The 19,225-nt window shown below is 37.7% G+C and overlaps 1 protein-coding gene across 8 annotated transcripts; it reads right to left on the reverse strand.

Annotated features, from left to right (window-relative positions):
- Positions 1 to 554: 554 nt before the first annotated feature.
- Positions 555 to 19,199, reverse strand: LOC111946735 (uncharacterized). Of its 8 annotated transcripts, XM_023950766.2 has the most exons (17): positions 18,729 to 19,019; positions 17,426 to 17,722; positions 15,613 to 15,864; positions 15,204 to 15,299; positions 14,584 to 14,667; positions 14,402 to 14,494; positions 12,757 to 12,798; positions 12,366 to 12,554; positions 11,708 to 11,890; positions 11,462 to 11,626; positions 11,255 to 11,359; positions 10,741 to 10,908; positions 8,534 to 8,644; positions 7,983 to 8,150; positions 5,025 to 5,135; positions 4,638 to 4,808; positions 555 to 1,998 (listed from the first exon to the last, which is right to left on the reverse strand). In XM_023950766.2, the coding sequence occupies exons 1-17, from the start codon at positions 18,775 to 18,777 to the stop codon at positions 1,448 to 1,450; spliced, it is 2,835 nt and encodes a 944-aa protein (XP_023806534.1). In that variant the 5' UTR covers positions 18,778 to 19,019; the 3' UTR covers positions 555 to 1,447. The 8 variants fall into 8 exon arrangements, with proteins under 8 accessions (XP_023806534.1, XP_023806535.1, XP_078796124.1 ...); XM_023950767.2 differs by lacking the exon at positions 12,757 to 12,798 and having other exon boundaries at positions 18,729 to 19,199; XM_078939998.1 differs by lacking the exon at positions 11,255 to 11,359.
- Between the last annotated feature and the right edge of the window lie 26 nt (positions 19,200 to 19,225).

A 19,225-nucleotide genomic window follows, 5' to 3' on the forward strand; every position in this document is an offset into this window, starting at 1 on the left:
GGACTTTTGTCTCCAACCCCACCTCTGCAGCTCAGAAACTCACAGGAACCTTTTAAAAAAAACAAACCTTTAATATATATCCAAGCATCCATCAACTCCAGCATTATTCATTCTAATGAAGCTTGTGAACTTTCATTAAAATCCTCCATTTCATTCAAGGTTTTGGACTTTGAAAAATGTGCTTTCATACACTCCTGTAACAGCGAGGTTTATTATTAAGTACTTTACATTTTGTAATCAAGGTTGTCTTTACAGAAACTAATATCCTGGACTTATCTTAATGGCTGGGCCTTAAAAAGAATATTTCTAACATTTTGGATCACAAAAAAAAGCAAGAAACACAAGGAAAGGCTGATAAACACTGCCCCCTATTGACGAAGCACTAGTCTTACCTTTCACTCAGCGTTAAGGCTGATTTAGTGTTATTTTCGTGGATATTTCATGAACTTCTGGAGGATTTTATTGTGTTTTCATTTAAAAGAAATCCTAGTCCCACATATGGTCCATGAACAGAAGGTAAATCAGTCTGATCAGAAAATATAAATGACTTCTGCTTTTGAAAGATGATCATTTAATAAAACAACAATATCAAAAACAAAAAAAACAAAATATTGTAGTTCTGTTCGCTTTTCCATTTTCTTTTCTTAAATCCAGGCCATCAGTGCAGAAAATAAGAAATATAGTATTTTTGTCAAAATATTCAATATATGTACATTGTTAGTATAGATTACTAACAAATTATTTGCACCTAATAAAATAACTTTATTAAAGTATAATACTAAATAAAAACATTTCTGTTTTAGCTTCCATTGTTTTATATTACAACTTAAAAACAAATCAAAAAGACCCACCAATAACAAACAGAACTATGGTGAATAAACATTTTCCTATTTTTGCTGCTGACTGTAATCCTTCCAAACATAAATTAATAACAGAAAAATTCTAAAAAGTAACTTTAGCATTTTTTACTGAACGTTTGTCATAAAAAGCACCACTGTCCAAGTACTTGAATTATTTTTGATTAGTGGAGACAAACACTGAACAGCTTTTATAAGCAATTTAACTTAGAAAATGTAATGAGAAAAAGACCGATCGTGGTTAACCCTGACTTTTAAAGGCACATTTCTATCAGTCGCCCCCAACATTATGATGCATTCAATTAAGTTTGCCTATTTTGTCCAACAGCTCTGATAATTTAAAGAGCTGTCCAGAAAACTCAAACCTGTACAGAAACATGAACAAATGCAGTTTAAAAAAGAGAATCTTTTGTTTTCGGTCTTTTTAAATGACTGACAGGCATTTTTTATAATGAAGTATTTCATTTTTTTATCATCTTAATAAAAGTTTCTCTAATCTGTCATGTTTTATTTGACCTTTATTTTATTGAATTCACCTTTTTACTGTGGTATATGAAGCTTTTTTGACTGCATTCATTCTCATTAAACCCTCATTGTGAATGTTTAGGTTCGCTAAGAGCTGCTTCTCCTTCATCCTCTTTGCTTTGGTCTTCTCCACTGCTGCTGTCAGACCCGACCTTGGCCTCCTTTGGGGATCGTTTTGGCGAGCATGGGGGGGTTTGGAAACTCTCTTCTGGTTCTGAATTGTGGCCCTCATCTTGTTCATGGTCTATTAAATGACTGTTCTCTTTCTGGGATTCCTCCTCTTCTGCAGGAGGGACCCGCTTGTCTTTCTCCTGCTGCCCGGCTCCCGTTTGCGTTCCCGCTCCAGCGGGGTTTGGCTCTGGAGTGGGGGGTGGTGGTGTTTTTACCTCAATGATATTCTGCGAGTCTTTAACCTCAGGTTGCTCAGCTTTTCTCTCTGATGGCTCTGGAGAGGCTGGACCCGTGAAGCCATTTCCTTCTGGTTCAACAGCCTCGTTGGGAGGCGTCTTTGGAACATTTTGGGTCACGGGTGAAGCGGGTGGCTCAGCAGGGGCAGAAACGCTGGTGTCAGCACTACACTTTGGCTGTTTATGCTCATCTCCCACTACATCAGACCCTAAAACACACAAAACAAACAGCCGTTCACAACCAAAGGCAAAGAGACAGCTTTTAAAAACATGGACAAAAAAGGACTTCCAGAGAGTGTGCACATGTAAAAAGCACAATTCAAAGAAACACTCTGTTAACACATCACATCTCAATGGGGGGGAAAAAAAACATAAAATAATTGTTTGGAGCAAAAAACATGTCACAATATTTGATGAGGGAAATTTTTATTTTGAAAATTACAGAGGTGTGAATTCAAACCTGAAAGATTAATGTGTTGCTCTGACCACTCCATGAAAATAGCCGTTTGTGCAAAAAACAGATAGTTTAAGAACCTGCAGATCTGAGCAAAAACATGCAGCCAAGCCAGCCAAGGAGTGGCTGAGGAAGCAGCATATAAAGGCCATGGAGTGGTCCAGCCGGTCTCTGGACCTCAATCCTATAGAAAACCTACGGAGAGATCTGAAGCTCAGAGTCGACAAGTCTTTCCGTCTAGATGATTCAAATACTTATTTCCTTCAATGAAATGCAAATAAATGTATATACATTCTTTCAAGTGGGTTCCTTGTTTTTCTTTGTGAGTTTTTATCTCTCTCTGTTCAAATGAACCTACCACTAAGATGAACATTTCTACACAATCAGCAAGGGATCAAATACTTGATATTTGATATCACAACAGTTGTGATATCTGGAGGGTGCAGACATCCCTTTGAACAAACAGCAGACTATCACCAGACTTTAAGCAAAAACAAATCTGGTGAAAACATTTCGAAAAGGCGAGGAGAAAAAAACAAACAGATTTTCACTTTTAAAGTGCTTTGGTGATCCTCAAAGCAATAATTCTGCTGGGGATATTTTCAGCAGAAAACATGGAATGAGGACTGCTGATCCACTTCCTGTTGTTAAAATGACCGTCCTCGTCCGCCTTCACTGTGTCGTCTGTGGCTGTATTCTAAAAAACAAACGTAAAATGATGCGGTGAACGTGGCGCTTCCATGAGAACAGCAAAGCGTGGCTCCGCTGCAAAGGCACCACAGCGGGATGCTATGAAATATGCAACACGGCGTTTGATTTTTCTGTTTGTTTTCCTGACAGCCGGCAGAAGCTGCCAGGATGGAACTAATGAAGCTCAGAGCACAGCCACAGAGGTTTGTTCAAGCCTGCTGCGGATCCATTTGCACTTATTTGACTAAAACGCACACAAAGGGGTTGGTCTAAAGGCCGCTTGATGCTTTAAAGATGTATTTCAAAATGATGATGGCGTTTGATCCTCAGAGCCATCGAGGCGACAGGGACAAACCATCTCTCTTCAGGGTTCGGGTGGAAATTTGTTTGAACAAACCTCTTATTAATTATTGGTCTTGTAGCTGCTTCTGAAGGGGATCGGTGGCTTCCCGGATAATCAACCAAAAGGTGGGAGCTTCATGGTATGGGACTCCACTGTTGAGAAGCTGCAGGTAACTCCCACATCACCACATTGCATGGAGGGGAGTAAAGCATTGATTATGTAAGCGTCTCTGCACAAACGTCAGATGGAAGACTTCCTGTCTGACTCTAGCGTTGTACCTGTTTGGCGGAGGAGCAGTAATGGTATGGGCCCATTTGTTTAAGGGAGGAGTCCATTACTGTCAGTGAAAGCTGGAATTTGTAGGTGGATTGGATTTGATAAAGGAATAAGATGAATTTATTTTAAAATAATGTATTGAATGTGTTTCCCATATATGAAAGTTACATAATGAGGTAAACAAACAATTCATTAGATTAGCTGTCAAAGATCTTTTTTTTTTTTTTTTTTAATAGCACACAGGAAAACTCTTTTGAGTTGACACAAGTGCAGATTGTTTAAGGCAAACAAACTGCAGCTGCAGGAGCCCAACGTATGAACCAATGAATCTTTCCCCTTCTGTGCAGTAAAATGTGACCTTGGCTGGATTCAGGTCAGTGAAATGAAACTGAAAGTTTCCTGTGGAAAGCCCAGCTTTGGTTCGCCTGCATGAGGCGCCGCAGGACAGGAAATAACAGATTTTTCTGTTCCAAACATCAAATCCAAATGCACAACGAGATCGATGATAGATACTGTGACGTGGATGACTGAAAATCTTTACTAAGAACAAAGTTGATGACCTACTTTGCAGCGATCTGTTTGGTGAAGCCGTGCTGAACACAGATTAACCTTAAAGGCAGATTAGCAGAAACCCTGATAAAGGCTGAAAATCCAGAGATTCGGATGCTCAGGAATCTCTAAAGCCCAACTGATGAATCAGAGTTAAAACGCTCAGAAATCTTTACTTGTTTTTTCACAATCTTTCTTCCTTCTGTTCTTGAATTTGCCGTAAACCGGGAAGTAACAAGTGTTGCAGTTCATCGAAAGCCCACAGATGTCAGAAGAAATTAATTTCCCACTGAATCCCATGTAAAACACAAAAGTCTGACTTTACACCAAAAACTAATACATGGTAAATGGTGTTTATTTGGAGTTTCTTTACCTTTTTAGAAAGCCCAAACCACCTGTAGTGTCACAGTCCCATTCATTCACACAAAAATTGTGTATTAAAATAATTAAACTCAATTGAATTTTTCCTAAATGAATCAAAATCCCCTTTTAAGAGTAATTGAGATGTCTTTTCCAGTTTGGGATGTCTAACTTACCCGGCAACACAACAGCGGTTTCCTTAGAGACGGCAGGATCGATTCCTGAAGAGTTTTCTTTTGGATTTTCTTCTTGTTCCGCGGCTTCCTTGGTGTCTGTGGGTGGGACTGAAGTGCTGCTTGGCACAGACGTCAGAGATGAAACTTCCTCCTTCTTCTTCTTCTCTGAATCTGAAACATTGACCCAAAATCTCATCAATTTGTTTAGTTTCTAATGAAAATGTAAATAATTAATTGTCTTCTTATCATAGAACCATTTCAAGTCTGGCTGAAGAATTAGTTTTAACCTTTATTAATCATTATGGTTTATCACTTTGGGACTCAAAGTCACCAGGTAACAGCAGGTCCTGTCAGACAGACCACTTTCTAAAACGTTTGCTTTCAGACCTTCTTCACCAGCAGGGTTCTTGAAACCTCTGTTGATATACGAGGCTCGACTTGGCTTTGCTGCCACAGGAGGAGGATGTGAGCTTTCGGTCTTCTGTTTTTCTGTCAAATCTGCAAGACATCTTTTATTAAATATTTCTGACCACAATTTAGAACTCAGAGGAAATTATCTATGTGAATGTGGGGAGTTCAAACACAGAGGCTATTGAAAACCCCCAAGCTAACATGACTGGTGCAACAAAAATGGGGAGCAATACTGGAGCTATCCAGTCGTACAGTTTAGATCCAGATTCCAGACGAGGAAAACAAAGACGTTCATGGATCTATTTGTCTAAAAGTGGATGCATCAGAATGGAGCAGAGCAGGAAGCTTGTGGCCTGCCCAGCGTATTTTCAACGTCACAAATACAATCTTTTTCACGCTGGACTTTTTCTTCTGAATAAAGAAATGCTCAGAAACGCATTTTCAGCTTTCTTTTCTTAATACACATCATACTTCTTGCTTTTTCGGTTATTTTTCCTATTTTCTCAGCTCTTTGATAACTTGTGAGGATGAAGAGTCAGTGCTAAGTAAACAAAGAGGACTCCAACACATTCAGATGAGAAAAACGAGACATTTTAAGAAAAGTGTGATTTATAACATTAAGTTAAAAAGAGCAGCATTTTTGTTTTATTGTAATAAATAATGTACTTCTATCTTATTCCTATAGTTTAATTCAATTGTCAGCAATACTTCAGAGATAAATTCTGTTCTCAAAGTGATATTTTTTTTCCTTTTTGTTTTTTTACGTAAACTACCATTTTTTTGTAAGTTTGATAGAGTAAATGATATTGATGAAAACAGTTTAACTTGAATATACAGTGGCGGAAAACAAATTGTTTGTACCACTCAGTTAAAGAAAGAAAGTCCACAATACTCACTGAAATTACTTGAAACGTTCAAAAGTAACAATAAATAAAAATTTATTGAAAATGAAATCATCAAAATCAGCCATTACTTTTGAGTTGTTGATTAACAGAATTATCAAAAAAATCAAACTAATGAAATAGGGCTGGACAAAAATGATGGTACCTCCATGAAAGACTGAGAACTAATTGCCCAAGGGGTCATGATGACATCACAACATCACGGCTGTTTTCAAACCCATTATCAGTCAGTCTGTCTATTTAAAGGGAGACAAATAGTCATGTTGTTGTTTGGTGAAAAGCTGTGTACCACACTGAACACGGACAACAGAATGTGAAGGAGAGAATTGTCCCAGGACATTAGAAACAAAATTATAGACAAACATGGTAAAGGTAAAAGCTATAAAACCATCTCTAAGCAGCTTGAAGTTCCTGTGACGACAGTGGCTCATATTAGTCAGAAGTTTATGACCCACGGGACAGTAGCCAACCTCCCTGGACGTGGCTGGAAGAGGAAAATTGATGACAAATTGAGGAGACGGATAGTTGGAACTGTATCCAAAGAGCCCAGAAGAACCTCCAAAGACATTAAAGGTGAACTCCTAGATCAAGGTACATCAGTGTCAGATCGCACCATTCGTCGTTGTTTGAGCCAGAGTGGACTTCATGGGAGACGACCAAGGAGGACACCACTGTTGAAAGGAAATTATAAAAAAGCCAGACTGGAATTTGCAAAAATGCATGTTGACAAGCCACAAAGCTTCTGGGAAAATGTCCTTTGGACAGATGAGACCAAACTGGAGCTTTTTGGTAAGGCAAACTATGTTCGTAGACAAAAATGAAGCATACAACGAAAAGAACACTGTCCCTACTGTGAAACATGGAGGAGGCTCAGTTCTGTTTTGGGGCTGCTTTGCTGCATCTGGCACAGGGTGTCTTGAAGTTGTGAAAGGTAAAATGAAATCTCTAGATTATCAAGGCATTCTGGGTAGAAATGTGCTGCCTAGTTCCAGAAAGCTTGGTCTCAGTGGCAGGTCATGGGTCTTTCAACAGGACAACCATCTAAAACACACAGCCATAAACACCCAAGAATGGCTCAGAGAAAAGTGTTGGACTATTCTGAAGTGGCCTTCTATGAGCCCAGATCTGAATCCCATTGAACATCTGTGGAAGGAGCTGAAACATGGCATTTGGAGAAGATACCTGTCATTCTTGAGACAACTGGAGCAGTTTGCTCATGAGGAGTGGACCAAAATACCTGTGGACAGGTGCAGAAGGCTCATTGACAAATACAGAAACAGTTTAATTGCAGTGATTGCCTCAAAAGGTTATGCAACAAAATATTAAGTTATGGGTCCCATCATTTTTGTCCAGCCCTATTTCATTAGTTTTTTTTTTTTTTTTTTTTAATAATTCTGTTAATCAACAACTCAAAAGTAATGGCTGATTTTGATGATTTAATTTTCAATAAATTTTAATTTATTGTTACTTTTGAAAGTTTCAAGTCATTTCAGTGAGCATTGTGGATTTTCTTTCTTTAACTGAGGGCTACAAACAATTTTGTCCACCACTGTATAAATTCTTTTGACGGCATTAGAACAGTTACTCTTTTTGACATGTTCTACACATATCAAATCTCTGCTGCACCACGGCCGCCCGTGGTGCAGCAGTAGGGCGGTCGACCCATGATCGTAAGATTGCAGGTTCGATTCCCGCCTTGCACGCCCATGAGTCGAAGTGTCCTTGGGCAAGACACTGAACCCAACCCTTGCCTCTGGTGGTAGGCAGGCGCCTGTGTTTGGCAGCGGAGCCGCCACCAGTGTGTGAATGTGTGTGTGCATGGGTGAATGGGTCTGTGACTGTAAAGCGCTTTGTCCTTGTAGGAAGAAAGGCGCTATATAAGTATACGCCATTTACCAAATGAATCATTTGTTAAAATAATAATCAAATGGTGTTCTAAAATAATTAACTCAATTGAATTTCTCCTAAATAAATCAAAATCCCTTTAAAGGGTAATTGAGATGTCTTTTCCAGTTTGGGATGTCTAACTTACCCGGCAACACAACAGCAGTTTCCTTAGAGACGGGAGGATCGATTCCTGAAGAGTTTTCTTTTGGATTTTCTGCTTGTTCCACGGCTTCCTTGGTGTCTGTGGGTGGGACTGAAGCTCTGCTTGGCACAGACGTCAGAGAGGAAACTTCCTCCTTCTTCTTCTCTGAATCTGAAACAGTCCGGGATGGAAGCAGAAAGTGAGATGATGGCAGTTTAGAGAACATGGCTGCACTCCTGGTGGAAAATAAACATGAGAAAATGCACAAAAAGGAAAATTTGTTAAAAAAAAATACTAGAGTATTTAAACAGGATTTTTTTTTAAATCTGAGATTGACCCAAAATCTCATCAATTTGTTTGGTTTCTGATGAAAAATAAATAATAATTAATAAATAATTAATTGTATTTATTATCATAGAACCATTTCAAGTCTGGCTGAAGAATTAGTTTTAACTTTCATTAATCATTATGGTTTATTACTTTGGGACTCAAAGTCACCAGGTAACAGCAGGTCCTGTCAGACAGACCACTTTCTAAAACGTTTGCTTTCAGACCTTCTTCACCAGCAGGGTTCTTGTAAACTCTGTTGATATACGAGGCTCGACTTGGCTTTGCTGCCACAGGAGGAGGATGTGAGCTTTCAGTCTTCTGTTTTTCTGTCAAATCTGCAAGACATCTTTTATTAAATATTTCTGACCACAATTTAGAACTCAGAGGAAATTATCTATGTGAATGTGGGGAGTTAAAACACAGAGACTAATGACAACCCCCAAGCTAACATGACTGGAGCAACAAAAATGGGGAGCAATACTGGAGCTATCCAGTCGTACAGTTTAGATCCAGATTCCAGACGAGGAAAACAAAGACGTTCATGGATCTATTTGTCTAAAAGTGGATGCATCAGAATGGAGCAGAGCAGGAAGCTTGTGGCCTGCCCAGCGTATTTTCAACGTCACAAATACAATCTTTTTCACGCTGGACTTTTTCGTCTGGTCCTGATTCACTATGATTTGTGGAAAGAAATACTCAGAAACGCAGTTTCAGCTTTCTTGTCTTAATACACACCATACTTCTTGCTCTTTCGGTTATTATTCTTATTTTTTTTAGCTTCTTTGATAACTTGTGAGGATGAAGGGTCAGTAGCCGCGGTTACATGGGCAGAATATCTTGATCGGATCAATGGTCGGGTTAAAATTCACCCGTGCACATGGGATCAGAAAACCTTTTTCCGATTAGAACAAACGTTCCCATGACTCACACTTTCGGTCGGAATGAATCATTTGGGCATGCGCAGGAGTGTTAAAAGATCCCGGATGAGGAAATAGGTCCCGTTCAAAACAAACAGCTGCCACAGACATTAATTTTATGCAGCAGCTCGGTAATACGAGACGATCTTCCAAACGTGTTTTTATTAAAGTTGTGAATATTATGAAGCGTCTGTTCGCTCATTGTTTTATTTCATCCGTGTGATCAGTGCTTTTTTTGTGGAAGAATGAAGCTGGAAGAAGGGTTAGGACAGGCTATAAACACAGGCTAACAACATTAGCCTGATGGACACAAAATCCAGGACCACATAACGCAGCAATCTGAATCCTGGCTGCATGTAAATGCCTGGGAATAACATCAGCCTTTATTTAGTTGGGACACAACTGGAAACACAAATCCACCTGATTGTTTGAACAGTTTCTAAGGACTGAGCGACATTTCTTTCTGCTTCCCCAAACTCGCTGCGTGAGCTGGCGGCTCTCCTGAGTCCTGGAGCCGCTAACCCAGAGCGGCGGGACGGCGGACGGCTCGCAGTCTGAATTCTCCCACACATAAAACAAAAAACGCACACGTAACAAAGCATCCTCCCTCCGCTCAGACACAAAGTTATTACGTAATTCGGCTGCTCTGCTCACTCGGGTGCCAGTGGACCGAGTGAGCGTCGGAGGGCACGAAGCGCTCCTCCTCCGCATCTCCCTCGTGAGGGGTGAAAGAGAGGGGAGAGCCAGCGGGGCGAGAGCGGAGCGGCGCTTTTCACGGGGCGTCCGCAGAGCAGCTGGTGGTCCCGTATGCGCTCCAAAGCTTTCTCTCAGCGAAACACCGTCTATGCATGACGTAACCCAGAGCAGTAGTGACACACGATCGGAATGACCGTTTACATGCTCCACGATCGGTATAACGCACCTATCTCAATCGGAAAGAAATTTTGATCCGAATGAGTCTGATCGGGGCAGAGTATTCCGAACGGCGCGTTTAACATGACGCATTTTCTTTCAGATCAGGCGTTCTTTTCGATTACTTCTGCCCATGGAAACGCAGCTAGTGTTGAGTAAACAAAGAGGACTCCAACTGCATGCAGACTGCAACACATTCAGAGGTGAAAAACGAGACATTTTAAGAATTAAGTAACTAATAAGTATGATTTATAACATTAAGTTAAAAAGAGTTTTATTAATTAATAAATAATGTATTTCTATCTTATTCCTTTATTTTAATTTAATTTTCAGTAATACTTCAGAGATAAATTCTGTTCTGAAAGTTAGATTTTTTTTTACAAATTTTATTTTTTTAACTTAAAATAGGATTTTTTTGTGAGTTTAATTCTTTTGACGGCATTAGAACAGTTACTGTTTTCGACATGTTCTACACCAATCAAATGATTCATTTGTTAAAATAATACTCAAATTGACTCAATTAAATTTCTCCTAAATGAAACAAAATCCCCTTTTATGGGTAATTGAGAATTGTGTTTTCCAGTTTGGGATGTCTAACTTACCCGGCAACACAACAGCGGTTTCCTTAGAGACGGGAAAATCGATTCCTGAAGAGTTTTCTTTTGGATTTTCTTCTTGTTCCACGGCTTCCTTGGTGTCTGTGGGTGGGACTGAAGTGCTGCTTTGCACAGACGTCAGAAAAGAAACTTCCTCCTTCTTCTTCTCTGAATCTGAAACAGTCGGGATGGAAGCAAAAGTGAGATGATGGCAGTTTAGAGAACATGGCTGTACTCCTGGTGGAAAAAAACATGAAAAAATGAAAAAAAAAAAATGGACAGTTCGTTAAAAAAAATTTTTTTTTTTTAAAACTGACATTGACCTAAAATCTAATCAATTTGTTTAGTTTCCAATGAAAATGTAAATATTTAATTGTCTTCATTATCATTGAATCATTTAAAGTCTGGCAGAAGACTTAGTTTTAACCTTCATTATGGTTTATTACTTTGGGACTCAAAGTCACCAGGTAACAGCAGGTCCTGTCAGACAGACCACTTTCTAAAACGTTTGCTTTCAGACCTTCTTCACCAGCAGGGTTCTTGTAAACTCTGTTGATATACGAGGCTCGACTTGGCTTTGCTGCCACTGGAGGAGGATGTGAGCTTTCAGTCTGGTCCTGATTCACTACGAATTGTAGAAAGATATACTTAGTTTCACCTTTATTTCTTTTTATATACATCATACCAACATCCCATTTCACATGGTAGTGGGTCACTAAACCCTCACTTGATTCTCCGACAGTTTTCTGCTCGAGGCCTGAAGGAGCGCTCTCTGAAACCTTTGCTTCTGTTTCTTTGATGGCTTCCTTTGCATGGGGGTCTTCTGTGTTGTGTTGCTCTACAGGCACAGTGAGAAGAGGTGAAATGATCTCGTGCTGGTTTTGCTGTGAACCTGCAAAACAGAAAAACCCTAAGAGGCTGACCTGATTCAAACATGGAGCTGTTTGATCAAAGCTCTGTCTTTGAATCTCACCTGGTTCTACATCAGTGGTCTTCTCACTGGGTAAAGGTTCGCTCTCTGGACCTTTTTCCTCAGCATCTCCATTGACTTTACCTTCCTTATTGTGTGTTTGGCTCCTTGAAGGCGACACTATAGAGCGACTGGGCTTCAAGGGTGGTTGGGGAGGAGATGAAGGGATCTCATGCTGGTTCTTTTCTGAGGGTAAAACACAGTAAAAACAACTTTTTAGAGACCAATCTGAAGACATTTTAATGACCCACTCCAATGAAAATTGTGTTTTATGTTTTTAACATGTTCTTGCAACATTTTGCTCATGACATATATTTGTAAAATTAATCTTAACATTGCATTTCTGAGTATTTCTTTATTTAAATCAGTGTGAATCAGGAGCAGGTGTCTGAAAAAGCTTGCAGCTGAGACCTAGAAGCTACAGTTAGCGGGCCACAGGCTCCCTGCTCTGCTTCATTCTGATGCATCCACTCACAACCAAATAGATACATCGTCGTTTTCCTCGTCTGAGCTGGCATCTGCTCAAAACTGTACAGGTGGATTGCTCACCATTTTTATTGCACTGGTGATGTTGGGTTGGGGGTGTGAGGGGCTGTAAACTAGTGCTTTCATGACCTGGATGTTTGGAATCATTTCATCGTGTTTTTTTTCTGAACCTCACCTGGGTCTACATCAGCGGCCTTCTCACTGGGTAAAGGATCACTCTCTGGCTCTTTTTCCTTAGCATCTCCATTGACTTCACTTTCCTCATTGTGTGTTTGGCTCTTTGAAGGCGACACTATAGAGCGACTGGGCTTCAAGGGTGGTTGGGGTAGAACCGAAGGGCTCTCATCCTGCTGGTTCTTTGAAGCTAAAGCAGTCGAGAGAAAATACTGTAAAAGACCAAACTGATGCAGTTCTGTCAGAAATACGTAACAGTACATTTATATTAGTGAACATTTTTATGGATGCTTTTATTCAATAGTCCCACTGTTAGTCTAAACGAACACGCTTTGTTAGTACAAGTGTGAGTCAGAACAGAAGCAGTTTGTTAGTACGGCTTCCAGACTTACAGTGTTGTCTAACGCTTCGTCTCAACTCTTCCTGAAACTTATCTGCAGAAATCAAACCCCCCAAGAAAGGTTGTTATGATGTAGAAAAATCCATAATGATGATTGTTTTACTGCACTTTCATGAGGTTTTTGAGGCAAATAACAACAAAAATCTAAATCCAGTCTTACACAATCCTGTTCTTAACACATATTTAAATGTAGTAATGCTATTTTAGTCCAAGGGCAGATATCAAGAAATAAAGATAAAGTACTTATTGGTTGTCATGAAAACATCTTAATAAATTATTGCAGAAATGATTATTACACATCGTTTAAAGAAACTAAAATGCTTATTGATTTTCATATAAATAAATAATATTACAGTTTTGTGCCAATCATTGTTCACTGTCATCTAACAAAAAATAAATTCCTATTAATTATCAGACAAAGTTATATAGTAAACATACAGTATAAAGTATTTTTTCTTTCTTTCACTCATTTTTTCATCTACTTTTGTTGCAGTTGTTAATGTTTTTCAATTGTTTTTATGTTCCTGAATAGTGTTTTTTTAGTGTGTACTTTATTACTTAATTATTTAATTATTTAAATAATAGTGTTTTTGTCATTTTTGTTTTTTACAGTTGACCACATGTTTTTTACATTTTCTCAGCTGTATTTATTTAATATTTATTTATTTATTTAATATGAATTTCATATTTAATCATACTTTTAATAATAATTTGTATAGTAGTTGTCATAATAATTTTTAATATTTTAATATGAATGTCATTTTTTATGTCCTTGTTGATGTTATATTATATAGATTATTCCTGAATGTCGTTTTTGCTGCCACAGATAAATTAAATTTCCCCATTGTGGGATTAATAAAGTCATCTGTCTGTCTGTCTGTCTGTCTATCCAGCTATCCAGCTATAAAAAAAACAACAACAAAAAGCTGAAATTCTGAAAAATACTTTTTAAAATATGCTAATAAGCAAGTAACAACTCAGAAAACCCTTTCAGTTAGCCTGGAGTAACTTAGCAAAACAAATGTTTGACACTTTCAATGTTAGATTATGCAAACTTAAGGAAGAAACGATTCATTTTCCCCGTGATTCGGTTCCTCAGTGTATCAAACAAAAAAATGATAGCAACCCCAATTATTACACATTATGTAACAGACTGATTTTCTTATTATCATTAGAAAGATTTTTATATTTATTATTCCCCTCATCTCCATATTGTGAAACAAAAGTTTTTTTGTACATTTTCTTGATGTTAGTTCATTGTTTGAGGTTAGTTCTTTTCACCTAAGCCAGAGTTTAGTGAAACTGATACACAAACACTATTTTTGTGGTTCTTATCAATTTGAAAGTGCAGGGAAATATCGACATGCTTACATATATAATATATACACTTTTTACACCTAATAAAATAATTTGACTTTACAGAAATTCATAAAAAAATTATTTTCAATGTTTTTTCAGTCAATTATTTTGCATTCTTATACTTTTGACAGATTTTCTTTACTAACCTTTTAGTCCAGTGTGTAAAACTTTTATATAATCAAATATGTTGAATGTTTTTGCTACTTTTTTTGTGAGTAGATAAAAAATGCATTTCAACAAGACTTCCCCTTCTTTAGTGTCTTCTTTGAATGTATTACCTGTATTCCTTTGGTAGAGTGGCTGAGTGGACGGCATAGTTTCTTCTCGTACCAGCAGGCGTCTTTCTTCTTCAATTCCACCTCCATTGTTTTCTGGTATGGAGACACATTACAATAAAAAGATCAAACAGACGTTAAAAAAGGACATAAATCTGGCTAATAGGTTTTTTTGAACACAATACCTTTAACGTCATTGGCACTGTTCAACTGTGTCTGCTTTTCCTCATCGTAACCCCCATCATGATGTTTTGGTTTAAAAAGACAACCTGTAAAGTAAATAAGAAAAATAAAATCCTGAACTGGATTTGAATTATAGTTTGAGAAGCTTTTATCTACAAAGCAGGAGAAGTTCATGCCTTAAATTTGCAGAGAAAAAAAAAAAAAATAAAAAATATATATATATATATATATATATATATATATATATATATATATATATATATATATATATATATATATATTTCATTCAAAAGGAAAAATAAAATAAAAAAATCTTTTAAAAGTAGAGCAGAGGAACCTTAAAATCAAAAATATTTATTCTAGTAACACAGAAAAATCATGTGAAATTCCACAAAAACTGCAACTCAACTTTCATAGAACATTTTCTTTGCATCTAGAATACAGAGTTTGTTCAAAAGTTTGAAAGAGAATGAATGGCTGTTTCCTTAAAAATGACTTTTGTAATTCATGCCGTCAGATTTTACAAAGAGAATAAAGCTGTTGTTCTTTTCATTTCTTTAGAGGTCTTTAATATGTGGACAATTCATAAACATCTATCATTGATAAGGAAGTTTAATTTTACCTTTCTTGTACAGGCAGGAGACGACGACGATTACCAAAAGAATGGGAATGAGGAGTCCAACTACAATGCCAGCAATCCTTCCAGCAGAAGTTTCCTCTGCGGAACAAAACCACACGAGACAAAATTGACCCAATCAAACTTCATAAAATAATAAAACTGAAAAGATTCTTTTAAATAAGAACTGATATCTGCATCCTAAAATTACAGGAGCATCAAACAACTTTAGGTTATCAAACTGCTTAAATATGAAAGCATTTGTTTTGTTTTAAGATCTGCAACAAACTCAGATACAATGGATTAATAGATCACACAATGTGTTTTCATATGAAACTAAGTTGTAAAAAGCCTTTGTACTCTGCAGTAAATGACTGAAGCTGCATAGATAAGGGAAGAATCCAGGATGTCTCACCAGTGTAGCAGTCCTTCGCAGTGAAGGAGGAAACTTCCTCTGACAGTTGGGTTTTAACTTTGCATTCGTACACCTGACTGTCCTGTTTATCTCCAAGCTTTATTTCTAGACTTGAACTTGACTTTTCGTTCCCAGGTGGGGTCCAGCTGAACTCCAGTTTGGTATAAGGCCCCTTGACCTCTGCAGAGCATGTGAGCGTTGCATTGCCTCCTGCGTTGATCTTGCAGGATATGGAAGGCTTTGGTACTGGATCTAAAGGAGAACATCAACACAAGCCTGTAAACAAATGTCCTATTTTCACAAATTTATGAGATACTAGTTGCTGTCGTCTCCATTGACTGTACATGAGAACTGGTCTGAGTGCCCCCCCCCCCCCCCCCCCCCTCACATTCAAAACAGGGAGGTAACCGCGACTCCGAGAAACCAAACTCAAACTGCTATCTTCTTTAAAAGGCCCACTCTGATGGAAATTGTGCTTCTGGTGCTTTTAAAATGTTCTTCAGTCATTTTCTTCATGCTGGAGGACATACCGTATATTTAGAAAATTAAGTTCAATATTGTACGTCTGTCCTTATTCAAATCGTTGTGAATCAGGAGCAGATGAAAAAATGTCGTTTGAAAAGGATTGTATTTGTTACATAGAAAATACAATGGGCGGGTCCCGTTGCTCTGCGCCAACGGTCCCGCCCAAAGGTGACTTTCTGATGAACTACAACCGCTCTGCAGAAACGTAATATGTCCCAGAAAATGACACGCCTTTTTTTTACATTTTGGCTACAAGAGACATAATCAAAATTAAAGGACAGCTGGGATCACTTTTAAAAAGGCTCAAAAGATGACCGGAGTGGGACTTTAACATGTTCTTGGTATTTCCTAACCTTTTTCCCATTATATTCTATCTGTAGTGCAAGTTAGTTAATTGACCAAATTCCTTAATAACAGTATGTCATTTCTTTGACAGATTTTTTACTGCTTGCTTAACTTTCAACAAGCCCGTTCCTGATTGGCCAGAGTGGTTGTCATAGAAACAACAACTCAAACTGATTCTGACCAATCACTGAGTACTGACAACATCGCGCTCTGACGTGGCGGCGTTCGGATCATAAAGAAAATGGCGACTAAATTGACTGACTCACTCCAGTTCTCATTAACATCCAATGGTTGTTATTCAGCTGTGTTGTTGTCAATGTTTATCATTTGAAGAAATAAAACTCTACAACCATTTTTTTTGTGAATGAATGGAAATCCAATTCTTAAGCAAATCATTTTTGCAAAGATCAAAGTTTGACTCCTAGGTGACAGGTTAACAGATAAAACCGGTTAGATATTAAGTTCATCTCTTGGGCGTGAAGACATCAGTAGATAACAATGGTGCAAACAGAAACTATTTCCTTAAAAAAAAACACGTTGCTTTAAAATCTACAAGCTAAATTCTAATCAAAGCAATCAAACCCTTTCTGGATGCATGTATGAAAAACACAAATACTCTTTTCTGTAAAAAACTGCAGCCACTGTGGAATTCCAGAAGAAAATGAGTTATCCTCCAACCAAGTTATGGACCAAGGCAACATCCAGCGTGACGCCAAGTCTTCTAACTTTTTCTTTTGTTTTTAGACATTTTTTAAAGTTATTTCTTCAATCACAAGTCTGCGGCTCTAAGCCAGATAGAAGTTGTGAGTTATTAAAAAGGTTTAAATTTATTCTTATTCTCGCATTTTCAATAATCATCAGATGCTTTAGCCTAAAGCAGCTTACAGGTTTCCAGCAATTGAGGACAATGTGGAGCGTGTTTGCAAACGACTCAAAAACTTACCGATGACCTCCAGTTGAAAAGACGCAGGATGTAATTTTTTATTAGCAAATACTTCCACATCATAATCTCCGCTGTCTTCATACTTGAGATTTGCAATCGTCAGTTCTGCGGTATGCCAGTTAAGAGTGATCCTATCTATAAACGGGTTAAAGGGTTTCTGCTGCTGCCCGTCAAACTCAACCATTTTGTTGCCATTATGTTTCCACAGAATTTCCTCAGGAGGCTCTGGTGTGTTGATGCCCGTCTTAAAAGTGGTGCTGTTCCCCACAAGGGCATACTTTAGGGCTGCAGTAGTCACTAAGCAAAAAAACAAAGAGAGAGATTACAACAGTTAAAGTCTTCAAATAGTTATATTATTTAATGACAAATTGAGAAAACATTTGCTATCCAAAACAGTCAAAGCATCACATTATTGTTACACTTCTACAAATAAAGAAACTTTCAGGAGACGTAGCAGGTGTGGAGCAGGATGAGTTGCTGGCTTTTCTGCCTGAATGACATGCAGTGGTTTACAGAACAACCCGGTTTTCCTGAACAGAGCTGACTTCTGCATTCAACGGTGCTTGTAGGTCATATATTAGTTGACATGATCATGTTTTTTTTCCACAATGTTTACTTTAAAATATTTGATTGTTTTGCACTCCTCTTTTGGAGTGAATCACTAGATTCAAAATAATGGGACAGGAAAATCTAATTCATCATAAACCGTTTTATTCTGCATAACTTTTATTAATTATTTGTACAACATCCACCCTGAAGAACCTGTAATACCTGGCTTGAAAAGAAATTTAATGTAAAAAAAATGTATTCTCAAAATTCACAAATGTTCGTCCTTTGCTCTGTTGGTTGTTAAGAGCTTTCAGTTGTTTCTTATGTTGAGTTGATCAATTATTTATTGAATAAAAACTGCAAGGTTACAATATGGTTATACCTTGATTTAGATTTGTGGTTTAAAAACAACAACAAAATGGTTCTGTATGGGATTTTGTGTGGAAAGCCTTTTATTTTGGTAAACGGGGTGGATTCCAAAAGACTATTTTGAAGGTCAAACAACGTGAAGGTTTTATGATACAGAAACATACATGCAGTTAAACCTTATCAATGTTGCTAAAAAATATCTTATAGTGTCGCAGAGTTACTTAGAGAAAGAATAAGGAATTTTACGGAGATTTTCCGGAAATTAGTTTCTGTTCTCAGGAACTCCTGAAAAACACCATTAGTTTACTTTTCCGACGACATTTTAACAAACATGACACATCCTTTATTAAACTAATTTAAAAAGTTAGTATGAGGAAGAACTCACCCAAATTGATCAAACAAATACAGTAGGGGAGAAGAGATCGGGATTTCATGTTGAAAAAAGGTGGGTCATTACTTTCACTACGGGACTCTCAGGTAAATCCTACCGACGTTACCTGTCATGCACTTAAAAAACTCGAACTACTTTACGATTTTCTTTTCCAACAAATCAAAAATAATTAACGTTTGACTACAACAGGTCTAAAAACACAATTCTTTGGATAAAAACAAGGCAAAAGGTAAGTACTCTTCCAGTGTTTGGCGAGAGAAACACCTGAGTTTCCGGTTCATGGAATTTCGCAATAAATGTCATGGTATCGGTTCTCGTCCTTTACATTGTAGTTAAAACGTATTCAGGAAAATACATATTTATAAGTCAATTCATTACATTTTTTAATTAGACCAGGCTCAAAGGGACATGCACAAATTATGGTTAAAAAAATCAACAGAAAATGTTGTCAATGTTTAACGAGTAAAAGTTTAAGAGTTTCCGGCGGGGAA

The sequence above is a fragment of the Oryzias latipes genome, chromosome 21 (genome assembly GCF_053564925.1).
Source record: "Oryzias latipes strain Hd-rR chromosome 21, Olatipes_Hd-rR_3.1".
Classification (NCBI taxonomy): Eukaryota; Metazoa; Chordata; class Actinopteri; order Beloniformes; family Adrianichthyidae; genus Oryzias; species Oryzias latipes.